The 18297-nt window shown below is 39.2% G+C and overlaps 1 protein-coding gene across 1 annotated transcript in view; it reads right to left on the bottom strand.

Annotated features, from left to right (window-relative positions):
- Nucleotides 1-409: 409 nt before the first annotated feature.
- The window catches only part of LOC132893496 (rhamnose-binding lectin-like), a 42453-nt gene continuing 24565 nt past the window's right edge, over nt 410-18297 (bottom strand). Inside the window, exons 6-16 of the mRNA XM_060932692.1 lie at nt 18041-18099; nt 12821-12856; nt 12658-12702; nt 12317-12446; nt 12034-12143; nt 4267-4311; nt 4034-4169; nt 3830-3933; nt 985-1029; nt 630-765; nt 410-515 (exon numbers count right to left, since the gene is read on the bottom strand). Coding sequence (XP_060788675.1) covers nt 410-515; nt 630-765; nt 985-1029; nt 3830-3933; nt 4034-4169; nt 4267-4311; nt 12034-12143; nt 12317-12446; nt 12658-12702; nt 12821-12856; nt 18041-18099 — 952 coding nt within the window. The remainder of the gene's footprint in view (nt 516-629; nt 766-984; nt 1030-3829; nt 3934-4033; nt 4170-4266; nt 4312-12033; nt 12144-12316; nt 12447-12657; nt 12703-12820; nt 12857-18040; nt 18100-18297) is intronic.

Consider the following 18297-nt stretch of genomic DNA (forward strand, 5'->3'; position numbering starts at 1 on the left):
GTCAATAGTAGTACAAAGAACAAGAAAAAAGAACAGCAGATCAAATACCTTTCCTGTTGTATGCACTGTATTTGAGCTGTTAAGTAATTCAGATTAACCAGAAGGTAAAAACAATTTGATGTAAAAGTTTAGAATATTTGTATATGAATTATATTTTGGAATTGCAGTACATTTTCTGTAAAAACATATATTTTGTGTGAAAAATGAACACTATATTGGGATTTTTGTAGTTAGTCACTGTAATGGTTTCATTTTTTTTTCTATGTACTTATGCTTGAAATTATTCATCGTGGCTTGGACTTGCATTTTCTGACTTTAATATATACACAGATTAATATATCTGATATATGAAGCTCAGCATTAACTGAGCCTCAGTCATTAGATATATGACAGAGAAAGAAACTCACAATCAGACGCAGGCATACACAACTTTCAGGTACTTAAATGTGTTAGGGCAGGGGTCAGAGAATACATCATTGCAAGCAGTGATCTCACAGCTGTGACGTCCTTCACACCTACAAAACAACGGAGTTTTAGTCGAATTCTGTTCGACATCAGTAATGTATGTTATTGATCATAAGAATGTGTGATGCTGACAAAGGTTACACTTCAAATAATACTTCCATTACCCAGCTTTAACTTTATCTGCTGCGTCCAACATGGAGCACTCTGTGTTGGAGATTTGTATTTTTGTTTGTCCGAAAGCACATATGGTGGAATCGGTTCGGCCATAGTCAGCACCAAAAACTTTTATTTTGTGATCACCTACAATTACAAGAATTGAGCACAAGGAAAAAGTAGGCTATGAAAATATTTTCTGTAGTCAGAAAGTAGCTGCAATATGCAAGGAGAAAAGGTCAAAGATTTAAAACATTTGGTGATCGAACTCTAGTTTAAATGTTTCTACAATAACATGTTATGTAATGTTATTACATGATGTAATAGGTATATGGTAATTTAGTGGGGAATAAAAAGAGTACAAACCACAGAGCAGTGAAGCAGTGTCGCCTTCACAGACCACAATTTCACCTGCAGGAATCAGATTCATTGTTTAATTAAAAAAAAAAAGAAGAGTGGTTTTATGTGTTAATTGAACATAACCGATAAAACATTAATTAAACGTTTAATGAGAAAATGTCATTTAAATTGTTTGTGATCATAAGGATAGCAGGGTTGGATCTAGGATCAGACATTTAGGAGTATTCAGCCCTGAATTAATGTGACATGCAAGCGTGTAAAACACTGGCTGGTTTTCATTACAGGAGCTGAGTGATGACTATTATTTTCCCAAAAACACCACAATGGTGATTTTAAAAACTAGCACACAAACAGAGATATAAAGGTGCCAACCATTAAGCGAGGATTGTGAAAAATGCTTTCTGAACAATTCAGCTGTACCATGGACAAAGCGCTCTCTCTCTCTGTCTGTCTCTTTCTCTCTCTCTCTAATTTCACTGGCAATTCATGGTCTCTTCAAATTTACTGATCAATCAATGTTTTTGCACTGTAAATAAAATCTTGATTCCTCTTCTACATCACGGATTCATCTACTGTATGCGACTAGAAAGACACAAATTCTGTAAAAATAGTCATTGAGCCACAAAGCCATTACTCAGTTGATAAGTTATGAAGAAAGTTATAATGCAAAATAAATGTAATACATGAAAAACAAGCAAACAAACAAAAAGACTGTTCACAAACGACAGGTATCAAAGTCGGTTTACCCTCACTGTTTGAATCTTAGTGACTGAACTTGCCCCCACCCCATCTTACCCCAAGCAACAACTTCACCAAAACTGTGACAGAAACCAGGAAAAAAAAACCCCAAACAAACAAACACCAGATCTCATGCATGACAACTCTTTGGAAATTGGAAGTAAGGAATAACGAGTATTTCCAGTTTTTTGTTAGAGATTTCAGGTTCTATTCCACACTTGCTTTTAAATGTAGTAAAGTAACAAAAATACTGTGAGTTATCACTGCTAGTTGTGCTGATTTGTGTAATATCCATCCATCCATTATCTCCACACAGAAGGGTCCTCGTTGGCTGCTGGGCTTGAACCCAGGACCTTCTTGCTGTGAGGCGATAGTGCTAACCACTACACCACCGTGATTTATGTAGTCTCTTTTTTTTTCTTGTAAATAACCTGGACTATTTGTAGAACATGATTTTAAAAAAAGTATTAAGTCACTGAGAAACCTGACTTCCAGTCTGGAATAATTGTTTGTGTTTGGATGCGCCTGTTGTCAGACATTTTATAGACACTGTAATGGGCCACTGTAGATCCTGGAGACAGGACTTTATGAACATGGGCCAGAATCATTCAACTGTCAAACCCACCTAAGTGTTAGAGACCTAATCCTGGACAAAAAGTGACTAATGCACTAATGCACCTTTAATCTCAGTAACATTTAACTTCACTCACACACATTTTAATTTATCTTTATGTGTTGAAATCCTCCTGACAAGATGCCACCTCAGAGTTTTCACTGGAGCATCAGAGCCTAAACACTGGCGCCTCATATCTTCATTCAGCTCTGGGGCAGTTCATTGTCAAATCACCCCCATTTTAAGAAAACAGTTTTGTTTTTGCCCGTTATTAAGAAAACCTCTATATGATACCGGTTTCCCATGAATCCATACCTATTAATGTTAACGAGCTATTATATGGCAATGTCGACAGATGCTGTAAGAAATACAAGCTAGCCAGCTAAAATAAGCAGAAATTGCCAGCTGGAAGTTTTACACAAAACCTTCAAACACTCAGAGTCCATCTGAACGCGGAAAATAAGGTGGATAATTCTGCATTAATGTGGATTTGCGTCTTTGCATCGCACAGAGGGGGATCAATGTGGCACGCAGAAATGTGCTAGCACGCAACCCTCCCAGGAGCTAACTGCACGTTATGTGCATCTATGGTGCTCTGCATTCACCAGGCCACAGAGACGCATGTACCTGGAAATGTTGTTACATTTCTGCAGGTAATTCATTATAACTCATTTAATTCACAGTAATGCTATTCCAAATACATTTCAAGTGTAAACAATAACTTGTATAAAAATATAGCCCTGGCTATGACATTAATATTTAATGCTGCTGAGAATAAATTTAGGGGTGCTCGAGACCCCCTAAAAAGGGTCATAATTGTGGTTATAGAGGATAGTATTCTGAATCAAGAGTATAAAACCATGAACAAAATTTAAATACACAAATAAAAGTATCTTACCTTGTAACCATATTTTTTTTCATTGTGCAAAATACATAATAAAAGCTTTATTTGATATTTCTTTGTGTTTTAACAGGAAGCCAAACAGCATTACGAAGATAAGCATGTTGGTGCTGGGACATCACATTTTATATTCATTACAATGTTGTTAGTCCCAAAATTTTAGTGCTTGAGACATTTTTTTTTCCCCTGAATTTCCAAAAGTTTAATTTGTCTTTTCTGCATTTAATGATGATACATCAAGACAAGTTGGAGGAAAAAAATAATTCCTCTTAGAGGTGCATAAAAGACACTGTAGTCATATTTACAGTAAAAATCATACTAGAATTTTTTTTTCTCACAGTAAATGTGATTTTATGATAATTACCCTTGCAGTGAACCTTGTTAGACCAGTTGTTTTCACAACTTATTTGTCTTAGCCGAGTTTGTTTTTTTGAAAAATTTTTAATTTATTATTTGCCATAGCGCACTTTTCTTCATAGATCAAAAGTTTTAAAAAGTACTTTAGTTAATCCTGTTTAACCAAGATTATTAAAAAGAGAAAGAAAGAAAGAGAAAGAAAGAAAGAAAGAAAGGATTTTCAGGTAGAGCAGATTACTCACGAGTGCAAAAGTACGACACACTGAGGTATTTATAAGTATCAGCACAAGGATCACTAAAGACGCTGTTTGAAGCTTCTACAGTGCACTTCTGATGTCCATTGCACCTTTAAATGAAAGTAAGATGTTAACATGGTCTCTTTCACCAAATGTCACTAAATGCATCTACTACGTAAGATATTTAAACAAATAAACAAAATACATTACAGTGTGGCCACAGCTGAGTGTACGCCCGGAGCACAACAGTTGGTGTTCTTGATCAAATCATTGGGGAGTTCAGATGAACAGGTTTGAGAATTATCACGACCGTAGTTTGCATTCATGATATATATATTATCATATCCTGCACAGAGACACAGATAAACCTGCTATGGATCAACTGCAAAATCAAATATAATAAAACACTCAGCAGCCCAACGGTATGGAGAAAGAGTTCCTACCACAGTCCAGTGTGCTGTAGCCATACTCACAGACCACAGTGCGCCCTGGAGAAAGCAAACAAAATAAAGTGAATCACAATGGAAATAATTTAAAAAAAGATTTCAGGAATACAAACACAAACAAACAAAAAAAAATCTAGATGGACGATGTTAGTATATAAACATGGATATCTGTATAGAGTCGCACACTCTAATATTTTGCTGGACCACCTTTAGCTTTGATTATGGCACCATGGCATTGTTTCAAGAACCTTATGTGATGCCACACCATTTATTTCCATCCAGAGCTGCATTACCTTTTCGCTGAGATCTTGTCTTGACAACGGAAGAGTCGAAACACTCCATAAAGTCTTCTCCAGCACATTCCAAAGACTTTCAATGGGGTTAAGGTCACAAATCTGTGGTGACCAATTCATGTCTGAAAATGATTCCTCATGCTCCCTGAACCACTCTTTCACAATTTGAGCCCTAATTTTATGTCTGTGCCATCAGAGAAGAAAAAAATCAGTTGATTGGATAACAACGTTGTGAGCTTACTTCATTTTGTTGCCAGATAATGTTGCTGAGCCTCGACCTGACCAACTGAATCAACCCCAGATCATAAAACTGCCTCCAAAGGTGTGTACAGTGACCACTGTACATGATGGGTGCATTGCTTCATGTGCTTCCCTTCTTACTTTGATGCACCCATCACTCTGGAATAGAGTAAATCTGGACTCATCAGACCACATGACCTTTCTCCATTGCTACAGAGTCCAATCTTTATGCTCTTGAGCAAACTGGAGCCTTTTGTGGCTGTTTACAGCTGTTAATCCCAATCCTGTGAGTTCTGGTTACATTGTATGTGTGTGTGTGTATTTTATTTTTTTTGTGTGTAAATGCTCTTACTTTTAAATATGAACACAGCCATGAGGCCTACTGTCAATTTTTTATGATTCAACTTCACCAAGGTAGTGGTTAGCACTGTCGCTTCACAGCAAGAAGGTCCGAGTTCGAGTCCCATGGCCGGCGAGGGCCTTTCTGTGTGGAGTTTGCATGTTCTCCCCGTGTCCGCGTGGGTTTCCTCTGGGTGCTCCGGTTTCCCCCACAGTCCAAAGACATGCAGGTTAGGTTAACTGGTGACTCTAAATTGACTGTAGGTGTGAATGCGAGTGTGAATGGTTGTCTGTGTCTATGTGTCAGCCCTGTGATGACCTGGCGACTTGTCCAGGGTGTACCCCGCCTTTCGCCCGTAGTCAGCTGGGATAGGCTCCAGCTTGCCTGCGACCCTGTAGAACAGGATAAAGCGGCTGGAGACAATGAGATGAGATGAGAACTTCACCAAGTGTTTAAGTGATCTCTGATCACAGTCAGTCAAGATTTTTTCCGACCACATTTGTTCCGTGAAGTTGACGTTTCACCACTGTTGTTCCAGGATTTAATAATGTGTTGGACAGTTCTTAATCCAATTCTAGTAATTTCAGCAATCTCCTTCGCTGTTTTCTTTGCTTGGTGCATCATCATCATCATCACCTTTTCCCACATGGCTCAGTATTGGCCTTGGGGCGCTCCTGCTTAAACCTCTGCTCAAGCAGTTGCATGTAGTCTGTTCTCCTCATCATCGTTCTCCTAGCCTACGATGCATCGACATCAAGCAGCCTTTCAACCCTATTCCAAAGCCTTTCTGAAACTCGCTGGTCGAATAGTACTTGTTTCTGGAGCTCGCTATTGTCCATTCTGCACACATGGCCCAAATATTTTAGATGTTAGAGGTAGCAGAAGTCACGTATAGGGAGAGTATTAGTTATTTCACGAAGCTGTTCATTGGAGATCTTATAGCTCCATTCAAGTTCTTTCTCAATCTGAGTTTCTGAGTTAACATTTTGCCATCGTTCGTTCCAACTTGGCGCATTCTTATGTTCATAGCCACCCCTCACCATTTTCCATAGAAAACTGTGCCAGATGACCTCCACCTTGTTGAGTTCATATTCTGTGAGCTCCCAAGCTTGGACACTATAGAGAAGGCATGATCGTACACACATGGTTAGAAATTTCACCCTGGTTAACAGTCAGATCCGCTTATCTGTCAGGACGTGTTTTTACTCCTTCCACTTCTCAAACGCTGCACCTATTCTAGCATGAATAGACGATGAGATGTCTTCGGAGATGCTGATGGTGTATCCCAAGTATTTGAAACTCCTGACATTCTTTATCTTACTTTCTCCAAGAGTGATTAAACTTTCCTGGTTCATTAGCTCTTCATCGGCATTGAACACCATTGTTTCTGTCTTGTCATACAACATTTGCATTCCAAACCGTTTAAATGTGTTGTCATAGATGGTAAGTATAGACTGAAGTTCTTCTGCTGAGTTGGCAAATACAACTTGGTCATCAGCATAAAGGAGTTTAGTGGTACGACTTTGACCGGATGGTGACGTTTTAGCGTGCAGCTCTCGAGGAGACACTCCATTAGGAATGCAATATTTTAGTTTAAATCCAGACTCAAGTAGCCATGACTAGTAAACAACTAACTAAAAAACAGAATCAAGAGTGCAGGCCAAATAATTTGGTCCTTTTGAAACACAGTAACATCTTTTCCATGAACCCAAGATACATGTTCGAACATGGTTGTTAAAGAAATGAGAAGCTACTCACCGCATCAGTTAGGGTTAAAGGATTTGTTGCCAGTTTAAACATATTAAACAGTTTATATGCTTTATATGTTTATAGTTTGTGTGTGTAGATATACATATATGTTTCATATTTTAGATTGTTCAAAGTAGCCACCGTTTACCTTGATGATGCTTTGCACACTATTGGCATTATCTTAACCAGCTTCTATGGACCTATTTGACAACTTAAGTAATCCATATTATGTCAAGAACCGCTCAACTAAGTAAAGAGAAATGACAGTCCATCATTACTTTAAGATATGAAATGTTTTTTAATTCCTAAAAAAAAACCCCACTGATTTATTGTGTCCAAATTTTTCACTGGGACTTAGAAGTGATGATGATATACTTTAAGACACAAGTGTTTGATATACATAGAGGATATTACACGATTGGGCGAAGATACGAAATTTATCTTCGAGTGGTGTGATATTTTCAACATGAGAAGATAAACTTCATATCTTTGCACCACCATGTAATGTTCTTTATATTATATGGACACATTCACAAACAGAAACTACCCAACTTTATCAAAACAATTCACTGATTTCCTCATGAGTGACATATTGGTGATTATTATACATACAGGACACTTTTTCCATGGAATAAAAACATGTTCTATTCCCTTCTAGCAGGTTTCATTCATTTGGTTTGATAGCATGCAATATTGTTAGCATATTGCTTGTCCTATGTGTATTACGCCACTCTACCCACTGGAGAATGAGCATTGAATATGGTTTACAATATTGCAAGCTGTCAAGACAACATGACGTCACCTATTGGAGCTGATGCGAATATCCAGTGAGAAAGTTTTCTGCCACGCATACGGAGAAACATTGCTTTGTCCGCTGGGAAAAAGAAAGATGCCTTGAACACCCAAAAGGCTACCAAACCTTCATTAGATATTCTTGACACATATTTTCAAGAGAAAAACATACCAACAGACATAAAAAAAAACTGGAAAAAGAAACCTTTATTTGTCACATGCACACTTCAAGCACAGTGAAATTCATCCTCTGCATTTAACCCATCTGAAGCAGTGAACACCCCCCCCAGAGATTCAGTACCTTACTCAAGGGCACTTCAGCCCAAGGCCACCCCACATCAACCTAACCACATATCTTTGGATTGTGGGGGATACCGGAGCACCCGGAGGAAACCCACACAGACACAGGGAGAACATGCAAACTCCACACAGAAAGGCCCTTGCCGGCCACTGGGTTCAAACCCGGAACCTTCTTGCTGTGAGGCAACCATGCTAACCACTACACCACTGTGCCACCCTTCTTTCTTTCTTTCTTTCTTTCTTTCTTTCTTTCTTTTCTTTTTTTAAAGAGAAAGAAAAGAGACATGGAGACGTAAAACTTCTGCACTAGTGAACGACTGTGACAATTTGTCAACAAATATGAGCACCAGGTTTCCTTCTTTAGAAACGGAAGACTGAGAGAGAATTTTGGCTGCCAGGTCGCTCCGTTGTGTGTAGTTGTGTTGTTGATGTTGATTTTAAAAGTAACTAAGTAAATTACATGGGGAAATTAATTCTTAAGTCTGAGTGAAAAATACTGTGGTTAGCGTGCGTGGAAGAAGAGTGTGGAGACAGAAATCTTAATTTCTTGGTCATTAGCCTGTGCTACTTGCTCTTGATAGCACTGGCTTGCCTGCTTTATTAGCATTCGCTAACACTACTGATGAATGCTAAAGGTGACTTAACTGCTGTGCTGACGGTTCCGAGTCGCGGGTAAGCTAGCATTGGCCTTCGAGAATGCTGATATATGAAGAGAGTGTGTATGTATTCTAATAATAATAATATTGGCTGGCTTTTACCGTGGTTTAGCAAATATATTCCATATATCTGAAATATTTCATTCATAGTACCAGCCAAAAGTTTGGACACACTTTCTAATTCAACATATTATATGGACACAAATGTTTTATTGGGAAATATGGCACTTTTCATTGGGAAATACGTGCCCCTGTGGGGCGGTATGGTGGTGTAGTGGTTAGCATGGTCGCCTCACAGCAAGAAGGTTCTGGGTTTGAACCCAGTGGCCAGTGAGGGTCTTTCTTTGTGGAGTTTGCATGTTCTCCCTGTGTCTGGGTGCTCTGGTTTCCCCCATGGTCCAAAGACATGTAGCTTAGGTTAACATGGGGTGGGCTTGGACTGAAGTGCCCTTGGGCAAGGTACCTAACCCCTGACTGCTCCCTGGGTGTTCTAGTGTGGCTGCCCACTGCTGCTTGTGTTTGATTCAGATGGGTTAAATGTAGAGGATGAATTGAAGTGTGCATGTGACAAATAAAGGTTTCTTCTTCTATTTTTCATATGACTGACATTTGGGACATGGAGAATCAAAACTGTAACATAAATCTCTTTATTTTTTTTGCAGTCCGGTTTCCATCGAATCCTGCGTTTGGTTGGCGAGCGGGTCCGTATCCTACGATACGGACCCCATTTACATACCTCTGGTGACTCGCTCGTTCACAACAACAAACATAGTAGCAATTTTTGTCAACATTTATTTTTGCATTTCTCAGGAGAATAGCATTAATTTTACATCATGGATAGTGATAACGACAGTGTTCACAGCAAACACTATACCGAGGAGGAAGCCATTTGCATTACAGCCGTGAATGAGGATTCAAAATGGCGGCTCGCCTCAGCTCGGTTTTCCCTTTCGGGCGCTCTTGTTTTCTATTAGAATTTGGTAAAGAAAAAAATAAATATATTATTTACCTGCTTAAGGTCGGTCTGTATGGTGAAATACCGTGACCTCGGCCTTAAATACTGACCTCGATTTTTTTATTTTTGCATTTCTCAGGAGAATAGCATTAATTTTACATCATGGATAGTGATAATGACAGTGTTCACAGCAAAAGCGAATTTTAGTACCCTGAGGAAGAAGAAATAAAAGAAAACATTTCAGGAGAAAGCTAAAAACCTGTAACTGTTGCTAACGCCGAGCAAAAACATGGCTGAATCCTGAATGACTCAATTTTGTATAAATAGGGGACTACATAGGCAGCAAAATGTAGTGTTTTTTTCCTGCCATGGAAGTGCACTTGTATACCGAGGAAGAAGCCATTTGCATTACAGCCGTGAATGAGGATTCAAAATGGCAGCTCGCCTCGGCTTGGTTTTGGGCGCTCTCATTTTCTGTTAGAATTTGGTAAAGAAAAAATAAATATATTATTTACCAGCTAAAGGTCAGTCCGTATGGTGAAATACCGTGACCGAGGCCTTGAATATTGACCTCAGCCCAGAGGGCCTCGGTCAGTACTTTCAAGACCTCGGTCATGGTATTTCACGATACGGACCTCCCAGCTGGTAAATAACATATTTATTTTTTTCGCGGTCCGGTTTCCATCAAATCCTGCAATCTGATTGGCTGGCGAGCAGGTCCGTATCCTGCGGTATGGATCCCAGTTACAGACCCCGGTTATGGACCTCTGGCAACTCATTCGTTCACAACAACAACAAACACAGTAGCAATTTTTGTCAACATTTATTTCCGCATTTCTCAGGAGAACAGCATTAATTTTACATCATGGATAGTGATAATGACAGTCTTCACAGCGAAAGCGAGTTTTACTACCCTGAGGAAGAAGAAATAAAAGAAAACATTTCAGGAGAAAGCTAAAAACCTGTAACTGTTGCTAACGCCGAGCAAAAACATGACTGAATCCTGAATGACTCAGTTTTGTATAAATAGGGAATTACATAGGCGGCAAAATGTAGTTTTTTTTCCTGTCATGGAAGTGCACTTGTATACCGAGGAGGAAGCCATTTGCATTACATCCGTGAATGAGGATTATAAATATATTATTTACCAGCTTAAGGTTGGTCCGTATGGTGAAATACTGTGACCTCGGCCTTGAATACTGACCTCGGCCCAGAGGGCCTCGGTCAGTACTTTCAAGACCTCGGTCACGGTATTTCATGATACGGACCTCCCAGCTGGTAAATAACATATATATATGCCACTTGTGAGGAAATCAATGAATTGTTTTAATAAATTTGGGTCCTCTTTGTTTGTGACTGTGTTGATATAATAAAACAAAATCACAGATTGGCTTGAAGATATGAAGTTTTTCTTCTTGCATTGAAAAACTTGCCTTTTTCATACAAAATAAATGGCGGATCCGAGTGACATATTTTCTGATATTTCACTCTGATGACATCACTCCGAATGTTTTCCCGCTGACTTGTTGCGTATTGTGAAAATGGTGAACGGGTTCAAAATTAAATTAAAATTCTTTTGATTAACTTGCATATTTATTTTTTTGGTGGATGTGTCCATAAAATATAAAGAACATTACACGGTGGTGTGAAGATGTGAAGTTTATCTTGTCATGTTGAAAAATACAGGGGGCTGCAAAAGTAGGTATACTGTAATGAAAAACAAAATGTTCGCACAAAATGTTATTTTATTGATTATACAAACATATCAATAATAAACATATTAATCCCTCAAACGTTCAAACTGTTTGCCCCCGGCATTCACACACTCCACTAGTTGAGTGTGGACACCCGTGCACACTCTGGCACAAAGGTCTTTATCAGCATCAATTTCCTGGCAAGCCTCCCGTATGAACTGAATCATGGTATCAACAGAACCTGGCTTGCATGCAAAAACCCTATCTTTTAATGAATTCTAGTATTAAATGAAACCTAGCACCACTATTATAATACTGGTAATATTGGAATAATCCTTACTGTATACCTACTATTGCAGCCCCCTGTATGTCAGACAAATATATATATATATATATATATATATATATGTATATATATATATATATATATATATATATATATATATATATATATATATATATATATATATAATATATTCACCACTCAAATATAAACGTTGTATCTTTGCACAACCGTGTAATATCCTCTATGTATATAAAACAATTAGTCCATCATCAGCACTTCTCCAATGATTTTGCATAATATTGCACCAGAGGTTTGTAGACAGTCAGCTTGGTTATTGGTTATGAGGATGTCAGTATTGGATCAGTATCAGTGTGTGATTCACAAACATCCTGAATTCTGCATTGTTTTCACAAATCCAACACTGCTTAAATCCCCCCATAAACTCTATAGACTACTTACGGGCCTTGACACAGTCATAAGTGGTGTTGTAGTACTTGTAGGTTCCTTCACAGGTGTCAGGGGTGCCTAATAAATCCGTCTTTAACTGACAGATTTTTAGTCCATTACATCTGTTTGGGATAAAAAGATCAAATGCTTTCACCAAGGTTATTGTGTTGGGTTATTTGCAATTTATCTGCAGTTCAAACTGTCATGTAGAAATCCATTCATTTCAATTCATCACACAGGAAATATAAAAATGCAGCTGTGTATTCTGTTAGAAATCATGCAAGTAAATCTGTACCTCCCAGCAACTGTGGAAATCGTCACGGAACAGTCGGTATTAACAACATCACAATGGGGCCGATTAGCACTACAGGTTTCGCTGTTCGTACGCCCGTACACAGAAGACTGCACCGATATTACTCCAGTGTCTGAAGACACACACACACACACACACACACACACACACACATTTGGAATATATCATTCAATTGCAGATTTATGATTACATAAAGAATTTGAGTTTTTTGAGAAAAATTTGAATTTAGCATAGTTTTACAATATTTAGTTAACAACAACAACATTTTTTGTATATTATATATCATATTATGTTCTTCTGAAGAATATAAGACTGAAGCTTACCACACTCCAAGTACATGTGGTCACCAGAGCAAGTAATTATATTTTCTGAAAGATTATTAACACAGATCAAGTAAACAAAAGACATTCACTTGGGCTCACCATGAAACCATTATCATGTGCTAGGTTACTGATAATGTTCTTTTTGACTGCATTCAAACATTACCTCCAGAAACAAGGAAGCCAGGAGCTGCAGTAAGTACTGCAAAGAAAAAAAACAATGTCCATATAAGGATTCTGAAATTTTGAAATGTAAATATCAAAACAGACATTTGGCAATTGTTGAAACCTTTGGAATTGTGTGTACACAAAATCGGAAATTATGTGAATTTAACACTTTTCTGTAAGTAATAGATAGATAGATAGATAGATAGATAGATAGATAGATAGATAGATAGATAGATAGTGGCACGAAGAAATGAAATTTATCTTTCAAGTGGTGAACGTATTTCATGAGTGAGTATAGTGAATGAGTGAAATATTTTTCAACATGAGAAGATAAACTTCATATTTTGAAGCCAACATGTAATTTTTTTTTTTGATCTTGGAAAATTTGTGACTCAATGTCCCGGATGTAGTTTGTTTGAAAAATACGACTGGTGTATTTCCTAGTAAAACACCTGTGTCTGTATAGACACAATATGTAATATATATGATACTACACAGCGGCGCGAAGATATGAAGTGTATCTTCGTGTGGTGAATGTATTCACAAGTGAACAAAGTGAACGACTGAAAATATTTTCAACACAAGAAGAAACCTTTATTCATCACATGCACACTTCAAGCACAGTGAAATTCATCTTTACCCATCTGAAGCAGTGAACACACACCCACACTCAGAGCAGTGGGCAGCCACACCAGAGCGCCCGGGGAGCAGTCAGGGGTTCGGTACCTTGCTCAAGGGCACCGCAGCCCAAGGCCGCCCTGTTAACCTAACTGCATGTCTTTGGATTGTGGGGGAAACCGGAGCACCCGGAGGAAACCCACGCAGACACGGGGAGAACATGCAAACTCCACACAGAAAGGCCCTCGCCGGCCGCTGGGTTCGAACCTGGAACCTTCTTGTGAGGCAACCGTGCTAACCACTACACCACCATGCCGTGCAGTTGTCTAATGTTCTTTATATTATATGGACAAATCCCCCAAAACAAACAAATAAACAAACAAACATGCAAGTTAATAAAAAAATTTTGAATTTTGAACCGGTTCGCCATTTTGACAATGTGTATCCAGTCTAGGTAGTGACATCATCAGAGTGAAATATCAGGAAATATTTCAGTCAGATCTGCAATGAATTTCATATGAAAAATGCAAGTTTTTCAAGAGGAGAAGATAAGCTTCATATCTTCAAGGCAATGTGTTATTTTCTTTTTGTTATACTGACACATTCACAAATAAAAAGTACCCAAATTTATCAAAACAATTCATTGATTTTCTCATGAGTCACATATAGAAATTTATGTCACGGTTCTGAATTTCCATGTCCCGGATGTAGGCCAGATAGCAGACATCCAGGACAGCTACAAGTACCTGGGTATCCCACAGGCCAATCGGTGCCATGATGAGGAGGCAAGGAGCTCAACCACAACCAAACACCTGCATACTGAGCATCTTGCAGAACCAGCCACAGTTCTTCTGGACACTTTGTCACACTTGCTTCTTAATTTTGCACCAAAATCCAGTAGCCTTCATTATGTTTTTTCTTTTTTTAGTCTGAAAAGTGCTCTCTTATGTAATATGCTGCTCAGATACAAACTTTTTTTTTCTGTAACGTTTAATTTTGTGCTGGAAAACGAACATTTGAAACTCTAAAATGTTTTTGTACTGACTCGATAATGTAGAAGTCTCATCTCATTATCTGTAGCCGCTTTATGCTGTTCTACAGGGTCGCAGGCAAGCTGGAGCCTATCCTAGCTGACTACGGGCGAAAGGCAGGGTACACCCTGGACAAGTCGCCAGGTCATCACAGGGCTGACACAGAGACACAGACAACCATTCACACTCATACTCACACCTACGGTCAATTTAGAGTCACCAGTTAACCTAACCTGCATGTCTTTGGGGGAAACCGGAGCACCCGGAGGAAACCCACGCGGACACGGGGAGAACATGCAAATTCCGCACAGAAAGGCCCTCGCCGGCCACGGGGCTTGAACCCGGACCTTCTTGCTGTGAGGCTACAGCGCTAACCACTACACCACCGTGCCGCCCAATGTAGAAGTCATAAAACGGAAATCTGTAACAAAATTTGTATGAAAAAAAATAGGGTGCCGAAGACTTTTGCACAGTACTGTGTATGTTGACAAAGTAGAAAGAATGCATGAATTATTTATGAATTTCTGTCAGCCACACTGGCGCCATCTGCAGGGGGGGCACGGACCTTTTTGACTCCCCAAAGATAAAGTTGGGGGGGCAAAAACACCCCAATAATGAAACGTGAAAAAGTAGTAAACAGTACAGATGAATTCATGTTAACTGACGATTGAAACCAACTAAACAAATAATAGCCTAGCTTTGAATGCAAAATAAGTAATCTATAGAAACGTCACCTAAAATGTTATGATCGGACATGACCCGCCCCCTTTTCCGCTTGCAATATTCCAATGGTTGGCAGTGAGTGATTGACAGGTTGCACTCCGCAAAATTTACACGTTCCTTAGTGCTTTGCGCAGACTTAAGACCTACCTGCGGAGCACCATGACTGCTCCGAGACTGAATCACTTGGCTGTTCTTTACACACACAAGGAACATACAGACCACAATGATTTGAAAAAAATTACCAATGAGTTTATCAGCGCTTGTGACAGAAGGAGTGATGTTTTTGCGAAGTTTTAGGGCTGATGGGCTATTAGGGTGAATATGATTTTCTCATGTCCTTATATTGCTTATTTCGTTTTACTGCCTACTTGTTAATTTCCGTGGCCATGAAAGAAATGTGTTGTTAAAGTTTGTAAGTAAGATTAAAATTAACTTTGTCATATCCATTAACTCTTAACAGAAACTACATTCATGCACTTAGCCGTTTCTACCCAAGAATGGTTGGCCACGGGGTAGCCTTACATGCGGATATGAGTTTAACGCGCTTAAGCCTTTTTATGGAGTATGGTGCACGTTTTGTTTTTTTTTTTGCATTATTCTTGTCAGTTGTCTGCCGAATTCATCTCATCTCATCTCATTATCTCTAGCTGCTTTATCCTGTTCTACAGGGTCGCAGGCAAGCTGGAGCCTATCCCAGCTGACTACGGGCGAAAGGCAGGGTACACCCTGGACAAGTCGCCAGGTCATCACAGGGCTGACACATAGACACAGACAACCATTCACACTCACATTCACACGTACGGTCAATTTAGAGTCACCAGTTAACCTAACCTGCATGTCTTTGGACTGTGGGGGAAACCGGAGCACCCGGAGGAAACCCACGCGGACACGGGGAGAACATGCAAACTCCGCACAGAAAGGCCCTCGCCGGCCACGGGGCTCGAACCCGGACCTTCTTGCTGTGAGGCGACAGCGCTAACCACTACACCACCGTGCCGCCCTGCCGAATTCATCTCAAAGAAAATTGCATTAAACTAAATTTGTTTATTGAATAAATTGTGTTTCATACAATGTTTAAAGTCGTGAGATTTTTTAATGCATCATAAGTTATCGTTAAAATGGGCGCTTCCCACTTGCAACGGTGAATAGTAATGAATGAAAATGACTTACAACTGAGTCTTTGATATTCAACTGCCGACGTCATGACGTCACGGTGCAAGAACATAATTCTGACCCCCCAATGTTGACATGAAGTAGGCGCCTATAGTCAGCCATGAACTCGATTAGATTTCTGTAGCTACACGACCTCCCTGTTCATACACTTTTCCACATTTGTTTTTACTTTAAATTCCACATAACTGATTTTAAAAATGTACAAAACTAGTATTCACCTGCTCATATTGTAGCAGTGGTTAATATTTCAGCTACAGAACAAACAGGCATTTTACTTATAAATTTAATACCATTGTTGCAGCTATGGTGGTGTAGTGGTTAGCACTGTTGCCTCACAGCAAGAAGGTTCTGGGTTCGAGCCCAGCGGCCGGCAAAGGCCTTTCTGTGTGGAGTTTACATGCTCTCCCCATGTCTGCATGGGTTTCTAAAGTCCAAAGGCAGTCCAAAGACATGCAGGTTAGTTTAATTGGTGGCTCTAAATTGACCGTAGGTGTGAATGGTTGTTTGTCTGTGTCAGCCCTGTAATAACCTAGCGACTTGTCCAGGGTGTACCCTGCCTCTTGCCCATAGTCAGCTGGGATAGGCTCCAGCTTGCCCGCGACCCTGTAGAACAGGATAAGCGGCTACAGATAATGGTTGGATGGATGTTGCAACTATTAATTCCCCATCAAAAAGCCAAATGTCTGTTAAAATACACTTTATATAGACCTGCGCCAAGTGATAAGGAATGTTTCATCCATCGCATGAAGCATAATAAAGGGAAGGCATATTTCATTCTTAAAGGCACAGTAAAGACAGCCCCATTAATTCTCAGCGCTAAGGAAAGATTTGCTTAATGTAAAAATTAAGCATGAATCATTTTAGTAAATCAAATCTCATATTGTAGAATTATAAGAGGATATTAAGGGAAAATGCATAATATGGGCACTTTAACCATGCTAAAATTGTCCTAATCAGCGAATTAGGAATTGTCAGGTTTTGATCTGTCTTTCCCAAAGAAGGTCGAATTGAAAAAGTATGATCTAGGAATGTCAACCTCAACTTCTGGCGCCTAAGAGATTCTGCCTCATGGATCGATCTGGGAGCAAACAGTCACTGACACAGACACAGCTGCTCAGAGATGTTTCTCAGTTTATTGTCGGACAAACATGAGTATATATTCACATTCAGGAGTGTGTTGTAGCTATGTGATTGGGTGATGATGATGATTTAAGAAGCTGAGTTGTCTGTGTGTGGCAGAGTAATGTAAACGGGTGATGAAGCATTACATCACTGGTTTAGACTACACTACTTTATGAAAGAAGAGAGACACTGTGTGCCATTGCATCACCTATCAGGATCATAGTCTTATGAAAGAAGAAAGACATTACTGTTCAACATAACCTTCATTTAGCAGAGAGCAGAATGTGAGAGCGAAGATTAATCTGAAGGATTTACTGAACCAAAAGAAGTAGCAAGCAGAACAGCCTGCCTGTTCCAGTTTCAAGCAAGTCAAACATATATTTCTATCAGGAATACAAAAGGGCAATGCTGACATTATATTTCAGATAGAGTTGTCTTTTAAAATGTGCTTCAAATCTTTCTTTGTTTTTCAGCTTGTGTTAGTGCTAGAGTTAGAAACCCGTCTGTGATGTGCATGTTTATTGATTGATTGATTGATTGAAGAAACTTACAGCTGAGTAGAGTGAGCTTCAGGCAGAGCATTGTGATGCTGGATGTGATGAAGATGAAGCTGAAACCTCACGTGCTGCACCACTGGAATGGATCTATTTATAATGAGCCCCATGAAAAAAAAAGTCAGAATCAAAGTCAAAATACATCCTTGCACAAACTAAATCTACTTTATACACCAAAGCATCAGTATTTGGTCGTGTCTCTGGTAGTATCTGGGCAGCATATTGCTGACTTTATTCAGATTCAAGTGATAATT

Source organism: Neoarius graeffei, chromosome 10, assembly GCF_027579695.1.
Source record: "Neoarius graeffei isolate fNeoGra1 chromosome 10, fNeoGra1.pri, whole genome shotgun sequence".
In the NCBI taxonomy this organism is placed as follows: Eukaryota; Metazoa; Chordata; class Actinopteri; order Siluriformes; family Ariidae; genus Neoarius; species Neoarius graeffei.